Below are 24,856 nucleotides of genomic sequence, written 5' to 3'. Positions count from 1 at the left end.
ATCTCTACATAAGTCAATTAGATTATTGCAACCGCAAGACTTAATTTATTACTCCAACAGTTAAGATTTTTCACTATGTACTTCCCTCTCCATTTAATGCAATGATCTTAAGAAGTAGGTAGAATAATGACTAATATCTGAGAAAGTTAATTAGAAAAATGCTAATGGTTTTTTGTTTATTAGGGTTCATAATGTACTGCACATTGATTCCTAATCTTTTACAAACATTTTACACACAAAAGAATAACTGTGATGGTAAGCCACCACATTGTACCAAAAATTTTAAGAAAAACCCAAATAAGAGCAGTGCATCCAGGTGAAAATGTACAAGAGAGATAAATAATAAAGACAATATAAGAACTTGCCTTTACATTTAATGACATGTTAATTAACACTTTTAGCAATAGTTGTTAAAATTGCACAATGTGGATTGAGGATAAGAACACAAGTGGGTCATTGATCACAACTATCAATAGAGAAACTTGTTTAGTGTATGCAATCCATTATATTTCTGTAGTTCCCCCCCCCCCCCTCCTCACTGCTATTTCTATTTGGGCATTTCAAAAAATATTATAATAGTCATAGGTGAAATAAAAGATAGAATATGAATGGAATGTATTTATCATTAAGTTCATGAATAAGGATTGCCTTGAGTGCACTAACATGGGATGTGTGGAATGAAAACATTTCTACAACAGGCCAGAATTTCTGTAACAAGGCCTGCTAACCGAATGTGACTGTGCTCTGTGCCTAGCCAATCTTTGATTAAAGAATAATGCACCCTCTGACAATTCGGAGGTCACTAAACTAATCTTCTATTCATAGATAGAAAAGCCTGCGACTATTTTAACAATTTCAATGAAATAATTGCACAGGATAAAATCATTAACGAGGGCCGGGATTTAAAACCAGTATCTCCCAATTGAATGGAAAATGCCGCTAGACAATATGCTTTCAAATTAGACCAATTTTTTCCAGGAGTTGCTTTGATATTTACAAATAAAAGAATGTCAGCGCACAAATATCATGTTCACTGACAAAAATAACCCATAGGATATTGAATTGCTGTACTGATTCCTGGTCTTCTGTCAAATGAGAGTTTGTGGATGATGATCTCTAATCCAATACTAAGCGATAAACTAAACAATTTATAGTACTCTAGAATAACTACTGAAACCGATCTTATATAAGCACCTTATGATGTATCTAATTTGTGAAAATCTTACCTCCATTCCCTAGAATGGATAATTCATAACAATTTGGAGCAAATTCCGGGTTGTTTACAAGGTCACGAAGTCAATGAAACTTATTAGTCTTCTAATCAGAAACTTGATTTGACGAATGAAATATTGCTCGAGCTGTCAATGCTTAATACATCAAGTGGTAAATAAACACATTGTTTTAATGAGTCTTTGTAAGTTACCATGCCGCACAAAAAACTACTGCTCTGATAGGGCAGAAATCTAACTAAGCAGCCTTATTAAACTTAAATTCTAGGTGTTGAGCATATCACAAATGAGAAGCCACATTTTTCTCTTCAGGGTCTTACAAGATTTGAAATGCAAAAATACTAACAAATAATAAGCCTTTCTAATATACAAAATTCACCAAATGTCACCAAATTTTATTGTTAATTTTTACTGATGACCAAGAAACTTTCTAAGCATTGGTATTTAGCACACCCTAGCTACACCTACAGCTCTGGTAATTAGAACCCACCTGATCTGGATGTAGTCTGGCCTTTTAGTGTTGGTGGTTGCTTACAAGATACACATATGGTTGCACAGTAATACTTTGTTAAAAAACACATTTTGCCGGCAAGTTTCTCTGGGCATAAATGGAAACTATATTTAAATAGTTCATAACTTTTGTAGTATTATTGTATATTATAAATTACTAGTACTACATAGAGCTAATAATTCCCTTCATCAACAAAATGTTGCACAATGCGAAGTATCGACATTTGTTTATGAAAGATTGCCAATTCTTTCCATTTGCTTGTGTATCTTTCAAAGCACTTTGCTTCGGGGCAGTAAAACAGTGCAGCAAAAATTGAATCAACAAAGTGTGGCAATAAAAGAAAAACTTGGAACATTTTTACAATATGAAAGTGCCTGAGAAGTTGGAAGCATGGTTAAAGTTTTGAGTTTGCCTTAGTGAAGTTTTTTAGTAGGAGGAGCAAAGTTTGTGAGTTTAATGTAGCTAAACAGACTCTGACACAAAAAAAAGAATGAAATCAAAGCATTTGCTACCAAGTTTGATGTTAATGCCCAGAATATTGCCTGGAAACCTAAAAAAAAACTAAGGTTATTGGAAGATGAAGAACTAGCGGAAGCACTGTGGTGGTAAGCACAGTAGCGATCCAGTGCTGTAGGAATCCATTACACAAGTTCAAGACGCAACACAAAACTTTGTCAAACATGTAGAGAACTTCACCACAGCAGGTTGCTCATGTTGGTTCAGGAGATGATTTTTGTGATAATGTGAAGCCATGGGAGCTATGTGAGATGCAGTTGGAACCATATAGCACAAAAATGCATCCACAAATAGCTGAATATGACTCAACTGTGCGAAATATAACTAATTATACAAAAACCATACCATGTTTGCATAATTGTAAAAAAAATGCGGATGGTAAATCATCAATGTCTGATATAATGATCACAGGAATGAAAAAAGTTAGCTGCGTAGCTGAACTTAATTCCTACAAATCCTGCCATCTTCAATTCAATGAATCTGAATTCAGTTGCCATCGACCACATCATGTTGTCAAAATCCATCAATTTTAATGTACTAACATTTTTCAGCAAGACATACACCTTGCTATGTTTCGTCTGTGAATAGCACAAGTAAAAAGGGCGTAAGGTATGAGTTGACCTAGCCTAGAATCAACACCAATAAAATTTAAAAAAGAGAACTAGCTACAGAAATTTTCAGACGAAAACCTGTACTTATCAAATTAAAACTTGATCAATACACAATTCATGAAAATTAATCAAATGGGATAATATCTTGTATTAATTAGCTAATGACACTACCATTATCAATTGAAAATAATTAACTGTAATTTGAGGAAATTCTGTAATAAATTCAATTAAGATTTTCTAATGGTACACAGAAGGAGGCTCTCTTCAACATTCGAAGAATTTTGTTGGCAGCGATTGAGTGTGCAAAAGAAGTGGTAAAAAATACTAGATAGGGTAACTATCACATCCCCAGTAATATGGACCTGTGGCCCCATTTAGCCAGAATTAGCAAAGGTGTACACATTTTGAAATTTCTTATGTGAAAATAAAAATGGACCGGACAAAATGGTCTCACATTAAGTTTTTAAATAAAATTCACCAGAAATTTTAATTCATTTTCTCTAAAATACTGGCTATTTAATTATCAAATTAACTCTACAGTCAGGAACCAAAATTTGAACCTTAAGTATTGATGTTTATTTGAAGACTGCCTGAGCGTAAGAACAAAATACATTACCTCATTCCCCCACGGAGGCCACCCATTGGCCCTGGAGGAGGCGGAGGAGGTGGTCCTCCTGGTGGCCCACCCATGCCACCACCACCTGGTGGCCCACCGAAGCGGTTTCCTCGTCCACCACCCATATTGGGAGGCGGTGGCGGGCCACCCATGCCACCACCACCCCGCATTCCACCTCCCATTCCACCCATTCCACCAACTCCTTTTCCACTGTTTCCATCTCCATAGCCACCATACTCATGGGCATAGAAGTCGTCAAAGTTATGAGGGTCATATGCATTGTTCAAACCCTTAATGGGAGACTGAAAATAAAAATTTAAAATGTCAGACCCCAAGCCATGAAAATGATGGCATCCAGGCAATATAATGGAAATAGGTTTAAATTAACATCTTAAGTTGATACCATTACACCATATCCATAGTAATCAACTGTGAGGTTGGTTTTTCCTAAACAAAACAGCATGTGAAATCACAAATCAGCATAGAGGGGCCAGATCCTTTCTCTAAGCTGCCAATTGTTTCCCAGGTGGTTCTGGTAGCAAAAAAATTCACATCTAGGGTGAAGCTGAGTGTGCCAGAGAGACATGCCTAGGAATTGAACCAGGGCCCTCCAGTCAGAAGTCAAATGCTCTACTCATGGACTACCACTTTAATTTGAATTTGATATTACAAATAAAAGAAAAATATACCACATTCTATGGGAAGTCAAAACCAGGGCTTTAAATTACTATTGGAAGTCTTAATAAGTGCCTGCAGGCGACAGTAGTCCCGGGGTGGAGCATTGGACTGCTAACGGGAGGGCCCAGATTTGATACCCAGGCAAGCCTCTACGGGCACCAGCAGCTCCACCCAAGCTATGTGATTTTTTAGGAAGCAGATCATCCTTGGAAACCATTATGGGCACAGGGGAAGGCACTGGACCCCCTTCCCTGATGTGCGCATTTCACATGCCATCCGGCATAGTACTAGGTGAACTCTACCATCACCTACCAAACTGACCTTCGGATTGATTACTGTGTTTATGGTTTTGAATACGTGCCCCATAAAATGAGCACACCTATCTCAATTGCATGAATTGAACATCAGTCAAGCATATTACTTGTCAAAACTACTGGGTGACATAATATGCAGAATGAGGAAAGGCAGCCTCCGTTTTTGTCAAAAAGATACTTTCAGATTATAAAAAATGTAGACAGTAAAACAAGGCAATAAGGCATGAATAATTACCTTTGTTGTTATGTACACTGCGTTAAATTCAGGAGAACAATTCTGTTCAACAGCAACCCATTACAATAAATATATTTAGTTTATTTTCTAACTAATTACTTCCCAATTAATTTTTGAACTATGGATGTTTCATTCTTGAGGAAAGGCAAGGTAAGGTAAGGTAAGATATTCCCTAGGTATACAAGTGTTAATATGGAACAAAATTCATTAACACTCAACTAAAATTACCATTTCTGTAATATGGAGAATATCTTTTCCAACAAATTCGAAGGCCATAAAATCATACTTTACATACGTACTGGATGTGGCTGAATAACAATACATTGAGAAATAAAAGAATTATAAGTACAAAAAACTAGTTGAATAATGTCAAAATGAAACTATAAATCCACGTGAAAAATTAACTTTTATGTGACCCAGGTTACACTTGTGCTGCATCAACAGGCAAAGAAGTTGACTTCAGGAAAGTCCACTTCTTTATCCAATAATAAAGCATCACAGCGAAACCAGGATCACATTTAAGTTCATTTTTCATGTAGATTTACAAAGTTTTATTTCGACACTCATCGTGGAGCAACCACTAAGTTATGCTAGAAACAATTAACAATACTAGCCTTTAAATCAAGTAAAATCATGAAATGTAAATGCAAGAGAAAACAAGTAAAAAATAATGTCTATTAAAAAGTCTTGCATTATTTAATTAAGCAATTAAAATATCAACAAAAATGTTGAAAAACAAGAAACTATGGAAATGGAAGTTAAGCAGATACATTATCTTTTGCACAATAACTTACATTTTTCACCAACGTTACAATTTCTCGAATGCAGTCAATGCAGGTACTGGGCCTCCCAGATATCTGGACTACTCTATCAGTACTTTGGGGGCAGCAGTTTGTGTAAATCTTGATGCGAGCTCCTGTTTTCTGAAAAAAGTAATACATAAAAAAAAGTTAAATTATAAACAAATATTGTACAGCATAGAATTGATTTATTAGACATTGAACACAGAAAATTTGCAACAATTCTAAGATGTATGTCTTATTCTGGGGGCGAGATTCAGACTATGGAGTCTCTTCTGCAACATAACCCCTGAAGATATGTTACAACCATTTCTTATACATGATGTCACTAACAATGAAGAAGTTATATAGATGTACACCAATTCACTCTTTTCAGTGCTACTTCAGCAATACAAGAAAATACCATTTCCCTCAAACAAGAAAATGACAAATGCCCATGGTCAAAGTCCATTAGAGTGAAATAAAGGTTTATAATATAGGTCAATTAGGTATAATTACATAATTCATCTTTTAAATGCTAATCAATTGAATAAAATATAACAGGGTTACAAGTTAAAAAAAATTTTTTTAAATCACACCTCATATGAGGCAAGTAAGTACAATTATTATTATTAGTCTATTATTTTTACCAAGGGCACATTCATATTACTGAAGGCAACTCAGAACACGCCAACAAGTTCAACAGGCAAACCAGGTTTTATTGACCACAATTTAAAACTTAAAGTGTGGCATAACTTAATGATAGCCAATTTACCATCATACCGTTTACACCATGGCAATTTGGTTACAATAAATGGCAAAACTGCTGAATCACACATCTATTCACTCCTACTTGTAATGACTTTAGTATTAACATCAAACCCACTACGTGTACAAGTTATTCCCTAAAAATAATGTTTTGGAATCCTCATATATACACTAAATATACTACCTTGATCAAAAAGTTCCCGGAATAACCACCGTGTGCCGCTCCCATCGTTCCGATTTGAGTTCTGTTTTTTTTTGTTAAATTGGTACATCTGTTGTTGATATTCCCTTTAAATCTTAGTGTCATAACTTGACATTTGCAAAAGTTACGTAGCCAAGAGTACATCTATCTCTGTGTGTGTTGGCGATTTTTTACAATTGCAGAAATGGATTTAAATTTGCAACAACGAACTTGTATTAAATTTTGCGTAAAAAACGGATTTAGTGGCGCACGGACGTTGGAAATGTTGGAAAAGTGTTTCGGCAACGATTCTCTAAAAAAAACGGTCGTTTACCAGTGGCACGAGCGGTTCAGAAGTGGTCGTGAGTCAATCGAAGATGATGAACGCAGTGGCAGACCATCGACATCGAAAGTCGGTGAAAAAATTGATAAAGTAAAAGAAATGTTGGTCAATAACCGCAAATTAACCATCAGAGAAATAGCGGAGGACTTGAACATTGCCTATGGATCCGCCCAAGACATTGTGGTTAATGATTTGGGTTTCCGTCGTGTAGCAGAGCCAAAAGACCTCAATTTCATGCAAAAAAGAGACCGTGTTGACGTCGCAAAAGACATGATTTGCGAGGCTGAATCCGATCCCACATTCATCAAAAGGATCATTACTGGAGACGAGACGTGGGTTTATGAGTACGACACGCAATCCAGACATCAGGCAAGTGAATGGCGTTCACCAAATGAGCCGAGACCAAAAAAACCACGTCGTTTTCAGTCAAAAAAGAAGGCAATGCTGACGGTTTTCATGGATTACAACGGTGTAGTGCATCATGAATTTTTGCCAGAAGGCCAGACAGTAAACAAAGAGTATTATTTGGGCGTTATGAGACGTTTGCGTGAAGCAATTCGCCGAAAGAGACCAGAAATGTGGGCAGAAAACTCGTGGATTTTGCACCATGATAACGCACCGTCGCACAGTGCTATCATTATTCGTAATTTTTTGACGAAAAATGCAACAAATACCATCCAACAGCCACCGAATTCACCTGATTTGGCTCCCTGTGACTTCTTTCTGTTCAATCGAGTTAAAAAACCATTACGGGGAACGCGTTTTAGCAGCCGAGAGGAAGTAATGGAAAAATCGCAGGAAGCACTGATGGACATACCGAAAACCGAATATAAAAAATGTTTCGAGGATTGGATCAAGCGCTGGCATAAGTGTGTTGCAGTCGATGGGGATTACTTTGAAGGGGACAATATAGATTTAGATGAATAAACTTGTATTTTTAATTTTCTGAATAAATTCCGGGAAATTTTTGATCAAGGTAGTATACCTGAAAATAAAATTTCTTAGTTAAATACAATACTTATAGACAGGAATACATATTTTGTCATTGTAATCTAGCACTGATAGTCATCTGAAAAGAACTGCGTGATCTGATTGTATTAAGAGAGGGAAATTTTATCATCATTTACACAAATCTGTACATTTATGTTCAAAGTGAAAAATAACAAAATGTAACATTCAAAATTACATAAGGGTTGGAAAAACAAGTACGCTGCTAAGCATTTCATATAATTTTTGTACACCGAACGACTAAGCTTCCCTATAAATTTGCCCTTTTTGACATTATAGCACTTTTCTGACTTTTAATAACAAAAAATGCCACACTATGACATCAACATGGGCACAAAAATTGCTGAACAAACATCACTAAAGCACGTAAAGATGACTTTATAAAACGTGCTGTAATTAATGCATAATGACTACATACAACATTCGTTTTCAATAATTCTAGCCAAATGAAACAGTTAATCATTAGATTGCCACTCCGCCCACAGGCAAATATAATTTTGCCCTTTCCTGGAAGATACAAAATAGATTTGTTGTCTCAGGTGTAACTTCATGGAATTTGCATAACATATTGAAATGTAATGAAATAATTGACTTTGTAATTCCACACACTTTATTTTAAAAACCACACGACCCAGGTTTCGACGTTGAACGTCATCATCAGGTGATGACGTTCAACGTCGAAACCTGGGTCGTGTGTTTTTTAAAATAAAGTGTGTGGAATTACAAAGTCAATTATTTCATTAATTTCAATAGATACAAAAGAGGTTACAAAAACATACCATTAAGAGCACACTAAAGAGAATCCACTGAAATTGTTTACAATTAACATTGGGACAAATATACAAAAGAATTGTATGGGCAAGTGTATTTTTGGTCAAACTGGTAAGAAAATCTTTCAATAAGTCTTGTATCACATTAAAAAATCTTTCAACCTCAACAGAGTGAAGTAATTTATCTATGTTAGTCAGTTGTCTGATGTACATGGACCTTAACAATTCATTATACTGGTCAACCCCAATGTAATCACAAAAGGACGACATGCATAGTGTACGACTAACCACAGCATAAGAATTAATTCATTTATTTGGTAAAAGACCTTTTTTTGGCCTTTACATCGGACTAAATTATACACTGCATAAAATTGAAATGACTTTAATGAAATTAATTCTGCATATCACTGAAGTCATGCCAATGAAGATATGAAGAAATTTACTGAAAAAGAAATGACTCCTTGTCAACAGGCCAAAAAATGTATTGGTATGAACTATGGTGCATGACATTTTACAGCACGATTTTAGTTTAAAATACCTTCATAAAAACCAGCAATCATGGAAACCAACCAAGTTTCCGGCGAGTTACGACACTTTAGTTAGTCTAGTCAAATGAATTCCGGTTTTGACACGCTCCCACGCCTTCCGCTTTTCAACCGTTTCTCCCTCCAACATAGCGAACAACCCAGTCCCTCGTGCCCCCCCCCCTCGGTATTGATTTCTGTAAGTCCCCGTCCATAACACGCGTCGCAAGCGGCAGCTGAATACGCCGACCTTCCCTTCCCTCAAGCACTTCTTTCACGAACCACTCTCCCTAAAACCCTCTTTCAATGCTGCTCCTACCCACCCACACTCCCCCACCTCCTTACTAACCCCCTCTCATGCCTTGTAAAAGTTGCGTCATCGGTTTGTCTTACGAGTAAGCTCGGCACATTTCCCGCCTCGCTCTTCGCAGGAACAAAGGCGTCCTCTTCCACGGAAGGAGCGTCTTCAATCGGTTGGACGAGACTGGTTGAGGGGCAATAGGAGAGACGACAAAGGGGGCCGGGGAGAGATCCCGTCTCCTAACCAGCCGACTGTTTTTTGCCTCCGCCGTCATTTCGTACCAGGAAAAGGGGAGCCGGATGTCAATCTTAAATTCACGGACTTGGGGTAGGGGGAAAAGAGAACGGGTAACCCGAAAAACTCAACTGAAAATGACCACCTGGCATGGAAATTAACTGCCGCTCCTGAGCAAAATTCTGAGAGTGGTAACATCCCCTGACTGTAAACGTTGGCAACTTCCTTTGAAAGGTTAGATATTCTTAATCATTGTTACAATGTTCACCAGCAGATAGTTCTCTAATCAATTGAAAGGCGACGCGAACTACAATTGCCCTTCAAAAAATTCAATCACGCGATATCAGCCCTCAACACAATTAGACGTCATTAAAACGCGCTAAGCTTAGATGACGTAATAAATGGAAAATTAACCTTCATAATGTGTATAGAGGGCATTCAAAAGCATCGACTCCGTGACAAATTGCATGAAAAGGGCCTTATCATGAAATTTGAGGCCATTTTAATATACTCAACAACGAAAACAATGTTCATCCACTATCATTTACCAATGCATCCAATAGACTTCAACACTGTAAATTTTGAACACGGTATTACTATTACTTACTTCTCGGAGCTCCTTGATCTTGAATCCAGACTTTCCAATAATGCACCCCGCTTGACTCTGATGAACGAGGAGTCTGATATCGACTTCATCGTCCTCCGGAGATCCAGATCGGCTCGGAATCTTTACAGAAAAAGTATTTCTTAGCAAAAATTATGCACTCAAAAGGAAAATCAATTTCAAACTAGGCTAAATCATCTTCCACTGGAGGCAACTATACATGCAAGGCTAGACATTCTCAACGCTTGATTCTAGGAACAAGTCCCCGCGTATTACTCATTAAAAGGAATTGATAAGCCTACTCACATCTTCCAAACAAGGTATGACCTCTGTGACCACTTGTAGGGCAGTGTCCAAGTCGGAACAGATCGTCAGAATGCTGAAAAAAACAAGAAGTCGAGCAATCCAAATACAAAGAAATAGGTTTGAGTACTGAAGAACTTGGGGATTCACTCGTAGGTTTGAAGCATTAACATGAAATTGAGGAAAGATAAGACAGTGGTGTCATCTAGTTTTTAAAATTAAGAGGTTCTCAGTATGAACATTTGCGTCCTCCAGATCGAGTTACAATGTACCTAAAGTCAGCTAATAATTCCGATAAAAAGTTTCAAAGGTGAAATGGATACACCCAATCCAATGAAGTTAAAATACAATAATGGTAAAAAAAATAGTTTAATAGCATGTAAAACTGCTTGACGGCTTAGTTCTTCAGTGCAAGTCTAAAAGAGAGTAATCGATGTAATAAATTATTTTGATGATCCTTAATGGAAAATCACACCGTGGGTCTGGACCTATTAACATATTTATTCTTGAACTGCTATAAAATATTTAATCAACTACGACTGGTGTAACAAGCATCGGTGAGACAGGATTAATGTGCTGACGATGACACCACTGTTGAATAAACAACTACCCAAGGCAGAATTGGTCAGAGGAAAAAGGATTGGGGGTAAAGGGATGGAATATTTCCTTCCTAGTGGACAAAGATGAAATCTAAATGCCACTGAAATGAATTAAATCCTCAGCATCTCCTGCCTCATCCTGCCGCAAGAGCGACTATGGGATCGAGCGAGGGAGGTGTAGGGCCAACCCAACGTTCGTACCCGCGGATGAAGAGTGAGTGAGGGACGGTATGAGGCCATCCAAAGCGGAAGAATAGAAAAAGGGGTTGGGTGGGAGGTAGTGAGGTGGGCCATGGGCGACTTAGGGCGGGGAAAACTGGATCGGAGGATTGGGTTGTGCCTTTGGGGAGCTCGGGGGATTTGGACAAAATAATGAGAAACGATGCTCCTTTATTTCTGCAATTACAACCTGATTACACATAAAACAGGGCTAAACAAAACACCTCCAATCTGGAGTTCAAAGGCACAAGTTTCACAAGGCATTTTAATGCAAGAGCTTCAAGTTTAAAATCTGTGCAAATTAAAAAAAATTAAAAACATGATTATGCAAATTAGGCTAACTCAAATAATTAAGAAGGGCCGTGTTTTGCAAAATGGGATAAATTAAAGAATGTTAAAGGATTTTAATGACCCCAATCATTACATATTTAAATTATTAACTTAAAAAAATACAAAATAAGTGTACCCAAAAACTAGAATGAGACTCAGTAAAAATAAAATAAATCCCTTTGTAATATGTCTTAATCTGTCAACTTTTTTTTACATAACCCATTGAAAAACACACAGTATGGTACGTAGATAAGTAGAATACGTGGAAAAAATTACCGTTCTGGGCCTGGGCAATCGGGGACTGTAATTGAGGCTTTGTACTGGTGGATGTGGATGGTCGGACGGTCGGTGGTGGTGGTGGCGTTCGTTCGTAATTGGAGGGCGGGCAGTCAGTCACACAGAATCGGGTTCCGGGACCGACGTTGGACCGACCAAGCGGGGCGGACGTGGGGCGGGCCAGCGATCACGCACAATCATTGAAGAAGTAGAAGTTTGGAAGGTAGGGATGAGGAGCAGGGTGGAGGTACGGATGGCGAGGAATGGACGAGGTCGATGCAGGTGTGCAAGGGGTTAAGGAAGTAGGACATTGGATGGGAAAAGGGTTGGGATTTAGGTGGATGTTTGGCGGGCAGGGCGCGGGCCAGGCCAGGCCATTGGGTGGCGATCGGTCAGTTACGGGGACCAATCGGCATCGTCAATGGGGGTGGGCGGGCCACGCAATCGACGACGGACCACACAGGAGGGGCGGGCGGGCACGCGTTGTTTAGGAGGATATGAAATAGGGGGGGCAAAACATGTTAAAAACAAAATTTAATTTTCAGAGCCTATGGTATAAAAAATATTCACAGGTGTAAAGTGAAGAGACCGAGCTCATTCGGTCAAAACATGAGGTGATAAAGAGGCGTGACCAAGATTCATCTTTCAAGGACTAAACTTTGTCATTAACAATATGGATGTAAAAACAAAAAATAGCTAATACTATATAAGTAATTGGAATTCAAAAAGTGAATGGTTTAAAAGGTCGCCGCACAAAGAATTCAATACGTTACAGAGGATGTAAAGGGTTTACTATAAAAATATGAAGTCTATGTTACTTTAATCTGAGCAAGGAATATTCAGTAAAACCAGAGAAAATAACACAATTTTAATTTCAAGGGTTCAAAATGGATATAACACAAATGAAAATAATTTATAAATTAGCATACCTCAGTCCTTAGTTTAGTTATGTTGTGACCACCTTTGCCGATCACGGAACCAGCAACCTATAATTAAAATAATTTCTATTATTCTAAAAGTACTTCATGTAAACTCAGAAATTTCTTTAAAAAAACAGAAAAAGATGACCTTGCTGGGAATGAGTATCCTGACATCTACGTCATCCCCGCTGCGGGATCGTTTCAGAGGGGACCCCATGTCACCGTCAGCCTCTCGCTTCATGCCTGAAAAGAAGACGTGAACTATTAACCATGTGGTTACGAAGGAGAAACAATCAAATTGGATTCACACAACCCTATAAGTCTCAAATTACCGTTATTATTTTGAGTGGCTCTAAATTCTGCCCCTAAGAAATTAATCAAACATAGGAGGCCTTTAGAAAAAAGGCGTTCTGTTATTAACAGTCAAGAGATTTGTTTGAAATTGTTGACTATGATACAATTGTTGCAATCAAATGCCTAAATCATCAATGCCTAAATTTTATTATAGTTGCCTCGTCTTGCCAATATTTTGGAGATCATATCCTCCCACGACGCACTAATTACTATACTTCCGAACATGATAACCATATAAAGCGAATACGTAATAACATAGGCTGGTTTAAAATAATGATAGAAGTCGTCCTAAATGGCCACGGTTCCTAGTAGAATCTATTATTTTGCGAAGGATTAATCAAAAACTTTAATGAGCTTCGAACAGAAATTTGACCACAAAAAACATTACTCCTTCAAAACGAGGGTGGAATGACTTGTTAATCATTTTTAGTTTTATTGGAACAGTTTTAAAGAAATCAATGTCAATGAAACAAGAAGCTATTTCGGAAGTGACTGCGAAAATTTCCATTTTCAAGTAAATTTATTTTCCTACAAAGGCCTATTCATTAATAGCGTAAGAAGATTAGAAATAGGGTAAAACGAAATTCTTGCTTTTGGTCACGTTTTCCTTTAACTAAAAGCGATAAGACACATTAGCGCCTCTATAATAAAACGAAAGACCATCATCCCTGGTGTCTTCACAATAATTTCTGCCATTTACCAATCATTCATGGTATTAGTGACTACGATGACTATGCCATGAAACCCGAGAATATAAGTAAGGCTTATTTCACGTTAAAAAATACGCCTATTAAACCATAGCAGTGCTCTAAACACACACGAGACACCTAGAACAATAACACGACATTTCGTAAATCAATCAGGAATAGCATCAAGTTCATTTTCCTACATCAATGACAGAACTACTAAATTTTATCTCCAGAAAGTCAGAAGCACTCAATGGGCAAGTAAACAAAAGAACTGGGAAAGGTTTACACAAGAATTCTCTGCTGCCGACTAAGGCTGGATGAAAAATAAAAGCTATCCCGACAGAAATCATGTCCAAGATCATTCGATTTTGATGAGACTGGTACGGGTGGTATAATTACATGAGGCCAATCATTTCATTAACTATTGAGGCCTTTATTGCATTCCACGAATAACTTTTAAATTACAGAAATATACAATTCCCCTTTTATTGTCACAAAAGAAGCATTATGGTGAAACATACGACCACATTCAGATTAAATTTAAAGTACACAGCGGCTCAAGTTGCTTCCAAGTTGAGCAATGTTCAAGACATGACACAACGTAAAACGAACAATCTTTTGCCATTGTAACCTGAAAGCCATGCCAACACGTATCTTCTGCTTCAAAAATATGAAAATGTAAAATATGTTGACAGTTATTGACTTAGTTATATAGTCAATTAGCGTCCTAAGTTTATTTCTATTACTTCAACTACACAGTTCATCTAAATGCATATCCCCGCAGAAAACTTAGTACAAATTAACCTGTAATAGAAGTAGTTCACCCTGGGCAATAGTGTGATCACCAGTAACCCCGCGAATCCATTCCTCTAAACGGATACCCGTAAATTAATTAGCAGTGGTTATTGCGAAGATTCAACTTCTGGGAATTTAACAAAGAAAGTTTATATTCAGATATACATTTAAAATAATAATAGCTAATTGCAACACTTGTTAACTCGTTGGATTATTCCCAAGTTTTTTCCCAGGTCTTTTCAAAAAATTTCGGTTGCTCACCATAAATGGTACGTGTAACATGCTAATGATCATAAAAACGATATTTGAAAAAGATTGACAGATTTCTCCGACCCTTCCCCTTCTGGACAGTATCTTGCCATCATTTTCTCCCCTATCGCTGCTTATTATATCATGATTTCGATCTCTAAGCAGGATAGACATTTTGTTCGTGCCGACCATATGGGCGACGCAGGTGACGATAGGGCGATCTGTAAGGCAGCAGGGGCACGCACAGTGGCCTGACAAGTCAGGGCGACGGATGGGAGGCTCATGACTGAGTGGGGGGGGGGGAGGGTGTCGGTTAGAGGGCGGAGCGCTAGGTGGGTGGAACGCGAAGGGGGACAGTTTGAAAGGGAGGAGCCGGTGGGGGTGTCATGCGGTAAGCAGGTGAGGCGGTTAACAGGACCGGAAGGATAAAAGCAGAAAAAGCGGGGCTCTCGAACCGAAAAGAACAAAGGCTACGTTCTAGTGGATACCGCTATGGTGAACGTGTACTTTACAATAGATCGCGCTATTGTGAATTTGAAGAAAGTTATTACGATAAACAGCAAAAACACAAGATCGACAATCATAAGGTGAATGACATCTTAACGAACATGGATCGGTATATTTTAAAAACTAGTTATTTTCTGGGACCACCACGTCACATTCTGCGCTCTTAATGATAGACCGGAGAATAATATGATAATATGGTCGGATACCACTTATAGAGAGCCAGATGCAAGACGAAGAAACAGTAAGAACCAGCTTAACTAACGCATGAAACCGTATCCGTATGCAAATGGCAATATTACCTTCCCTTCATGTGATTCATACCCCATTCACAATTCGAACGTTTACGGCTAAGTCGTTCAAAAGCCATTAAGCCAAAGGAGAGAATTAAATGAGAGCAGTTTGTTCTGAGGAGAAAAATCGAGGAAGGGAGAAGAAAAGGGCGATAAACAAAGAAGCGCGAGAATCAAGGTCAGCAACTGTGAAAAAAATGAAGCTAAAAACAATTGGATATCATTGAAACAACAGAAAAAATCAGCACCTCGAGAAGGAAACAATGAAGAGCGGTCGAAAGCGGCGAGTGACAGTCTTGCAGGAGTGGGGCGCTTGGAGTTGGGGTTGGGAACTTCAGGGAAGCGATTGGCTTAGTGGAGGGGAAAAGGATGCAATAGAGGAAGCAAGGGAATAGGGGTCAGGGGAAAAGAAGCTAGGGGAATGACGTGAATGGTGTGCAGAGAGGGGGGCATAAAATGGGAGGGAGAGAAGCGAAGTAGGAGGCGTCCAGACGGCGCCAGTATCGCGAAACGTCCCACAACGGCCCCACCCGGCGCCTTCCGACGCTATGGTATTGATCGCTCGCACGAGGGAAGGGAAAGGAAGGGCCACCGATTCTCCCCTCTTCGTTTCCACCCCTTATCCAGTCCCTCCCCTTCTCCTCGTCAAACTAACACACACCCTTACAACGCATTTACACACGCACCCGCCCTCACAAAGCCAACCCCTGCAGTGCGGCCCCGAACACTTTCCGTACTTTCCCACCTCCAATTACTCGCAGCCACCAATCTTACTTCCCTCAGCCCCACCCATCATCATCATCACTCGACTGGCACCCTAGCTCTCCCCGGCCGCTCCTAGGCGTGCGTCCCTTGACCGACCAGTGGCCGACGCTCCTGGGTGAAGCCACGCCAAGGAGTACTCAGCCGGCGGACGCCGAAAACGAACCACACGGTGATGCGGGGGCGGCGGATGGACTCAACCAACCTTGACCGCGAACGGCAGTAGAAAGTGGATTTCCATAAAAAAATAGATTGACAGCAATCACCTCAAGCACTGTTTGGCTAAAAAGTTCATTCGTAATGAACATTAGTTCTAGTGGTTACGATAAGAGGGCAACATGAATCTAGCATGAAATCGGTTGCGTAATTCCTAAACGCCACATGATTCTGAAATTTTGCAAAACCTCATCCATGGCCACAGGGGACAAGTAAAGAACCACCGACGCATACGTAGGAAACACCCCCTTTATTTTCTGCCGTACTCACGTCACGGCGACAGACCCTGTGCGACGCTCAGGCACATCACGCGATGGTAAGAATAATAGATTGAAAATTAAGATCTTAGCGATGAAACTCGACTAACTACGCGAATGCAACGAATCGAGTATTCTCGGTCAGCCATTCCAATTTTAAATTAACAATGTGGGACAATACCACGGTAAAAATTAGCAAACCACATCTCAAAAACCCGCTAACCTTACCTCGTCAACTGTGTTAGAAGATGATTTATGCACTCTGCCCACCCAAGAGTGCAAAACACGCCCCCGGTGCTGCAGGGAGTACTTTCGGCACACACCCTCAGATAACCTCACGAACCCTTATCCTGCTCGGAGCACACTATATGTACCCACACGCACATATACACGCGCGCACACGCAAACACAAAGGCTATACGCGATGAATGAGAATTTCCAATCTCGAATCACACACACACCAAGATCGCTTTGAGTGGCCGCCGCCTCCACGGGGAAGCGAAAAATGAATGGAACGAAGACTCGGTAAACGCTCTCGAGAAAAACAGACGAGGGAGAAGGATAGTGATAGCAGGAGTGAGAGAAAGTAAGAGGCAAGTAGTTGGTTGTCTCGGGGCGCGGGAACGAGCATTCAGAGAGGCTTCCAGCGAGCGGGAAAGGACAAGGAGAAGGGATGAGTCGAGTACGCGCCGCCCATGACCGGCCCACGTCCGCACTAGCGCGGCGCCCGCCGGAAGTGAGCGGGAGTGACCCGGAGGCCATGTGGAGCCCGATGGAACGGGGGAGGAGTGGGGAGAAGCGGTGCAGTGAGAGGGAGTAGGGGGGGTCGGGGGTAGTCATGTGGGTATGGGAGGGAGGTTTAAGTACTAAAGGAGAAAAGCCGGGATTTTCGGGTGTGTATCGAGACAACACTGCAATGTGTAACCTTCGGAAAGGCGACTGCTATGGAAACAAATGCGGGCTCAGGTCACAGGGTATCTAATATGTTTAAGCGAATGGCTTAAGAAAAGAAATTGGAAAACTGCCAAATCGGCACAAATTTCCAGCACGATCATTATTCGGGTAGATGGATTGGATAATCGATTTGGGGGCATAATTATTTTATTACTTTTCTTCACTTAGACGACATATTAGCGGCTGATTCGATAAAAATCCGTAACATATTGGTTTTCGCAATTTAAAGAAAATGAACTCCCATTATAATTGGCCAAATTCATCATCACACAATCGTGGCCAAAAAAAACACGCAAACTAGAGACTCGACGACGAAGCATCTGTCGCTGGTTTCTCGTGAATTCGAAGGATTGTCATTTAAAAACCTAACAATATTACACGTAAGAGACCCACCAGCTTCAAAATAGGAGCAATAGTCCTCTGCAGCGGACGCCAAGACAAAAATGATAGTTTTATGCCAATTACTTTCCGGCATATACATTATCTTTAACTCACGAAAATGATAACACCGTAATCTATTAATACTTCATCGATTGCCCAAGACGGCTACTCACGCTAACGGCTCACGCAAACCAAACGTTAACAATAGGGAAAACTATTGAAATCCAATCAATTTTTGTTAATTAACGGGATAAAAAATGCACCCTTTTATCCAAAATGTATGCCTGCATTAAAGAAAGCAGAAATCAGGACTTACTACATAAATGGATACACGAAAATACCTGTACATGTGAGCGACGATAAGTTGTGGCAATGGCCGGTACAAGTGAATAGAAATTCACATTGCGAGAACTGAGAAAGTGGGTAATTAAAGCAGCACGAGGACTTAATTCTCACCCGATCGGTAGAAGCCAAAGCGATCGTTCCTAAGATATGTCCATCACCATCGGCTACAAAACCACTAGAAGAGCAATAAGACTGCTTTCCGGCACCGCGATCTGCAATATCGACCCGAACTCGAAGGCAAACCAGAAGACTTACCTTCGTCCCCAGGCGACGGCTACCGATTGTCTGGCGAGGACCGTACCAGTGTCGGTACCACCACCGAAGTCGCCACCCGCTGCCACCGCCGAGTGGTGGGTGGAGGGGGGACCAGCCGTGTCCACACCACCCGACAGAATGCGCGCGTTCATTCTACCAACGGCCCTCGCGTGCTCGGCGTTACGTGTGTCGACTACCCCCACCCACCCATTGGGTCCCACCCCACCAACCTATCTGTGTGTATACTCGCGAGTGCCCACCGTTGCCAGGCACCGGCCGAGTTGGGAGGTGCCGGTGGGTGGCGGAGTGGCCTCCGAACTTACCGAAAAGACGGATGAGGTGGGGGTGGAAACTATCGAGGGGGAGGCATGGGGATCGAAAAGAGTGGATAAGAATTGTTGATTGGGTGTAAGGGGGTGGGAGGGAGATAAGGAATGAGCGGGCGATTTGGAGTGGAGGCCCCATAGAAAAGAGAATAAAATTAGTCCCGGTGGTTTTGCAGGAAAGTACTTGCATCGACCGCTTCGCAGAATCACAAACTATGTCCAGAACAATTGGAAACACTTTCTATGGCAGGGGTCAATAAAACATTTCACTTTAGGGAACCAAGAACATATCTGGTACCCGACCAACAACATGAACGAGTCCTTCCCTGTGATGCCTTATGCACGACGTTATCTGTACTTGGTGACATCATTTGACGTACCCTAAACCATACGATAATATATTTCGACAAAAAAACTACTAATACTACTCTCCCACAAAGGATGGCCGTATTATTAACACTTCTCCCCAAAATCCTGTGAACTAGCAAATTTATCAGGCTATAATAGCTTTTCCCCAAGCAGACTAACCAATTAATCAAGAAATTACCAGCATCTCCCAATAACTCGCGGCGATTTACGCACAAAGAAATTGATTAAAATTAAGTTTATCGAAATCGCTCTTAGGGGCTGACAATGTGCAACCATAAAAATTGGAATGACTCAAGTTCAATTAGCCGAACTCCGCACATTCTCAAACCACACCGCTTAGGCTCTCTTATCTCTTCGTCGAAGGGGTACCCTCTTTCTCCTTCCCCCCTCACCAAGGAAAGGTGGGTCATGCAACCACCCGGCACGAAGGGAAGAAATAAAAATGAACGGAAAAACTAAAACGCAGGAGGAGGAGCATTTAGGCAGTTATAGAGGGAATAGGAGAGGGAGAAAGGCTCTGCATCACATGATCGATTGTTTTTGCATGGCGCGCGCGACCGCTGCCATAGCAACCAAACCCAAAACAAATCGCCGGCAGCCGGCGAGTTCACCCTCGCGGCTCCGGTTCCGAAAACCGTCTGAACGGCGCCATTGAACCACCGCATAAGGGCATTTAATTTAGATTAAAAAATCGATACGAAAACGACAATATATTGTGCGTAAGAAAACGGGAATTGAATTCAGACTGTGTATGCCTACATGTTATCAACCATCTTAAGGCAATAATAACGTAAAAAAATGCAAAGAAGAGAAAGTTTTCCTGCGTTCCCGGAAACAAAACGCGCTGACTTTCCTATCGTTTATGCCAAGACAACAAGGAAACTTAAAACCGAAGAAAAACAGGTTTTGGTGGGTGATAAGGCCAATTATAACAAATGAAATAAGGAATAAATATTACAGAATCAAAAGAAAACACCCAGGATCCAGAAGTGTCGTATTCCACGACTCATATTCCATCGCCTTTAAGTAAAGGATAAATATTTCTAACAGCTAAAGCATAGGTAATATGTTTTCCTTAATATCAGTTGCCCGCCACTAAAAAATTCCTAAGGTGAAGAGTTCGTTAGTAACTAAGGTTGGAGAAGTGAATGAAAATTACCCAGGAAGAATTAATATGGCAATTTATCTAAGTCTTAATACTAGAAAAATCGATTTGAAAATATTTAATCAATGCCAAGATCATTTAAAAAATTACGAAAATATGAAATTATGGATGCATTTGAGGGGAGCTCAATGGAGTTTCTTCACAGAAATATAAATCATAAACCCAGTAATAAACCCGAAAGTCGTTTTGGTATGTGATGGTAGAATTCACCCAGTACTAATCTCGAAGGCGTGTGAAATTCACACAGGGTAGGGGGGCCAGTTCCTTCCCCTGTGCCGATTATAATTTCCCAGTAAGAACTGGCAGCCAAAAAATCACAGCTTGGGTGGCGCTTGCCCGGGAATCGAACCCGGACCCTCCGATCAGTAGTCCAACGCTCTACCGCGACCCACCATAGAAATATATTTAAAATTATTACACTTAGGCTTTTATTTGAAGCAAGTACGTTCCATTCACCGAGGTCAAATATTAGAATATTGCTGACATGCCAGAAGTAAAAGAGAATATTTTCGCATTCTACACTGGATGGAATGTTTATTGTTCATGTCTCAGTAATAGCTACACGTTATTTCTTTAATACAATCACGAAAATATGAGGAGAAATGCACGCATTGCCTACCATGAAAGAAGCTGAAGGGAACATCCCCAGAAACAAATAAGTACATTTACTTTGCACTTAATTACGCATAAACTGATTTTGAATGGAAAACGATATTTTCCACATAAGGCAAAAGAACCCAAGAGTACCTTATTCTGGTATTAACAACGAAATATCAACTTGGAATAAAAATTTAGAAGTAAAATGGCTTTATTCGTTAAGATATGAAGCATAGACGTACAAATAATGACGCTAGGCCATATCAGCATTATTATTTTACTCGGATAAATAAACCATTACAAAGTGTTTAAAAACGCCGAAGGTATGCTGTAGGATCGGCGGCAGCGGGGCCGGCATCGGTAAGACAGGTTTTATGACAACGTTGGATTCAAAGTAAGTACCTAAGTCGGAGGGCGACCCGGTGGGAGAAAATGGATGGAAAAAATAATAACCTGGTAGCGTGACATGGATGCCTCACCACCACCGCCAAGTTCAGCCAGTGGATCGATTGTTCCCTCCCCCACCCTACCCCTCCCCTTCGCGTGTCACGAGGACCAAGTCACGATACGTGCGACGGGGCAATCCCTCTACAATCGGGGCCCCTTAAGGGCCCGGGAATAGAGGGGCCAGAAGATAAATTTGAATGCACGATCTCAAAGGTGCGGCAACTATTAATATCGGCAGACCATAAAAATTTAGAAAGAAATCTCAACGATGCGATAGGATGCCATTTAATTTTATGCTTCCACCTCTGAATAAGGAACCTTAAGTGGTCGGGTTGACCACATAGTTGAAATAATACTGCCAATGCTTCATTTCGAATCCATTCCCATGCCCTTTAGAAAAAGGTCTTCCCTACCGCGAGAAGGTTCCACCCCATTCTCAGCCTTCTGATTCCTTAGAGCGCAATTAAAAAATTACCTACTTTACAGGGAATTTTACGTAACAAGCCCTCATGAAATTTTGTCTTTCGTACTTACCAAGCAAGGCAAAACAATTTTTGACGTGTATTAATAATAATTATTTTTAATTAAGTAAAAGTAAGCATGATAGAATAACGATTGGGATACCTACAAAACCAAAGTTTCGTGTAAATGAACACGGAATTTGAATGACGCTATAGAATCGACGTAACTCTTACATTCAATGCCACTACGAGGATTCCCTTCGTAAATGGTTCCATCAATACCGCGCGTTTGTAAACTACTTGGAGTTCATTTTATCTGTAAAAACGGTTTAAGGTTAACCTCAAAAGATAAGGTAGCAGTTCACCAAACGTGAACCGTGATCGACTTCGGAGACAACGTCCGAAAAGAAAAAAATCAATCTCGTACGCCGGACAACCACGCAACTTTTTCCCGACAAAAAAGGATAAAAATACCCTGGAGATGCCACATTAGCAAACATAGAAGGCTCATGAGGTGGTGACAAAATCTTTTTCAAATAGAAGAAACAAGAAGGAAACAGCTCCTAGCATGCGCCTTTTGATATTTTTACCTTAAGAAAAAGTAAATTAATCCACTAACTAAAAACCACCGGCAAGTCAATCCAAGAAAAAACAGCTAGCGTTCGATTGGTCACATGACAATCGATTATCGGTAACCCTTGGAGACCATGAGGCACGACAACAGGGCATCAAGTCACCAGGCACGCCGTCCGGAAGGCAGTAAGAAATAAAAGACTTTCTTCGTCTTGAATTGAAAACTTGAAAGGCGCAAATCAATAGCCCTTGCCTTAACTAAAAGGCAACTATGATTACTTTGCGGCAATTTATATTACAGCTCCACCACTAATAATTCCAAAATTTAATACAACGTAGACATCAACAAAATTATATACTCGCTCAGTTCAATGAAGTGAAAAAAATGAATAATAGATTATTATATATACCTACATAAATAGATATATATCTATCTATGTATATATATATATATATATATATATATATATATATATATATATATAAACACACACAAAGTGTAAGACACTGAAGAAAAATATAAAACAATACCTTCACGATCACTGTCGTCTAAGAAACGTCAAAAATCAACAGATTCTACACACTGGCAGGGGGGAATTATATATTCGTACATTGAAAGCCATTCATTTTGAACCACCAAGGATCGACGGATTTTTATAACCAATATGATGAATTTTCAAGCTTAATAATTACAAGAAATACACAATGAAACTACGGCCATTTTTTTTTAAATTCCCCGACAGAATACGAAATGAACCACAACATTCCAATTATTCAAAGGCAATCCAGTTTAGGCTTTTCGAGAGGAACGATTACTTAAAGCAATGAATTCTTGTTGTGGCAACATTTGTCGTGGTAACGGGACCCTAGCAACGCCAGTGTTTGCCCGACATGCAGGTACGAGTGGGAGGAGTGTGTGGATTTACATGCTTTTATACAAGACCAAATATTTACGCACTTCCACTTTGAAGTGTCTCGGGAAAAATTCTACAATCTTTAACATTCTCTAGTATTTATTCCTCATTAATAGTAATGCATAGATTTAAACAGAGAAACAAAAGGTTATCATTCGGAACGTCCCGCTATTATGAACACCAAGCATAAAAGCATTACTCACTCACGGCTTTAATAACGATCATATTGAGTTTCGTACTTCCTTAAATTTTGTATGTGGTCTAATTTATGACACAATTCTGCATGAAAAAACCGAGATCGATGGAAAGGCTTATAATAGGAAATAAAATTTCCGAATATTGAGCAATTATTTTTGTTTTCGTCAAAGGGAATACCCCCTTAGGTCACCATGGAAACTAGAGATAAATTCCTGATATTTATCCATTGATTAGAACTAAATAAGGTTATAGTGCATAGATTAGAGCTTTGGACATTAAAAAGTACACTATTACATGTAATTATAACGGCTAAGCAACAGTGAATGTTATATTACAAGATCGCTGGTTCGAATCCCGTGACCGGAAAAATATTTACAACTAAGAATTTGTTAATGGTTTTTCGGAATGAGGCAACCGCACAAAAACAGAAAAACAAAAATAATGGTTTTCGGAACGAGATAACAAGAAAAATAGACTCCTACTAAAAAGCTACCCCGAGCCCATGGTGAAAGCCAGCAGCCACTGGCCCCGGTGGCTCAGACCAAATGAACCGGCCCGGCATCAGCTGCGGGCGAGAGTTAGATCACGGTATCGGCTGCAGTTCTGCGATGTGGAAGGCAACGGGAAACCACCATATTATTCTCCCAAGAATGCAGCCTTGCATTCAAATACAGTAAATTGTAGGGCTGATGTCAATCAATCTTAGGATTGAAACACGGATGATGATGATGATCATCATTATATATAAATTTTAGTTCAGTTAAGTAATATCGTTAAACATTCATTCTGAATTAAAATGTTTAGTTTAGAGGTAGATGGTGGGAGAGACATATCGTCACTTAACATATTTCCTTAACGCCGCAAATCTCTCTCGAGGTGAATC

The 24,856-nt window shown here is 39.9% G+C and overlaps 1 protein-coding gene across 7 annotated transcripts in view; it reads right to left on the bottom strand.

Annotated features, from left to right (window-relative positions):
- HnRNP-K (Heterogeneous nuclear ribonucleoprotein K) overlaps window positions 1-24,856 on the bottom strand; it is a 51,376-nt gene that overhangs the window by 19,971 nt on the left and 6,549 nt on the right. For 6 of the 7 annotated variants that reach the window (XM_071590346.1, XM_071590377.1, XM_071590394.1 and 3 more), the window contains 7 exons: window positions 13,018-13,112; window positions 12,879-12,935; window positions 11,950-11,993; window positions 10,529-10,601; window positions 10,226-10,345; window positions 5,505-5,633; window positions 3,484-3,785 (listed from right to left, as the gene is read on the bottom strand). In XM_071590346.1, the coding sequence (XP_071446447.1) occupies window positions 3,484-3,785; window positions 5,505-5,633; window positions 10,226-10,345; window positions 10,529-10,601; window positions 11,950-11,993; window positions 12,879-12,935; window positions 13,018-13,110 (818 nt within the window). In that variant the 5' untranslated portion in view covers window positions 13,111-13,112. Of the gene's footprint in view, window positions 1-3,483; window positions 3,786-5,504; window positions 5,634-10,225; window positions 10,346-10,528; window positions 10,602-11,949; window positions 11,994-12,878; window positions 12,936-13,017; window positions 13,113-17,216; window positions 17,596-24,856 lie in introns of those variants that run through there. The other variant, XM_071590369.1, reaches the window with a different exon arrangement.

Source organism: Hetaerina americana, unplaced genomic scaffold (assembly GCF_022747635.1).
Source record: "Hetaerina americana unplaced genomic scaffold, ioHetAmer1.1.p SCAF_1, whole genome shotgun sequence".
NCBI classification, from domain to species: Eukaryota; Metazoa; Arthropoda; class Insecta; order Odonata; family Calopterygidae; genus Hetaerina; species Hetaerina americana.
This window is presented reverse-complemented; position numbering and strand designations above follow the sequence as displayed.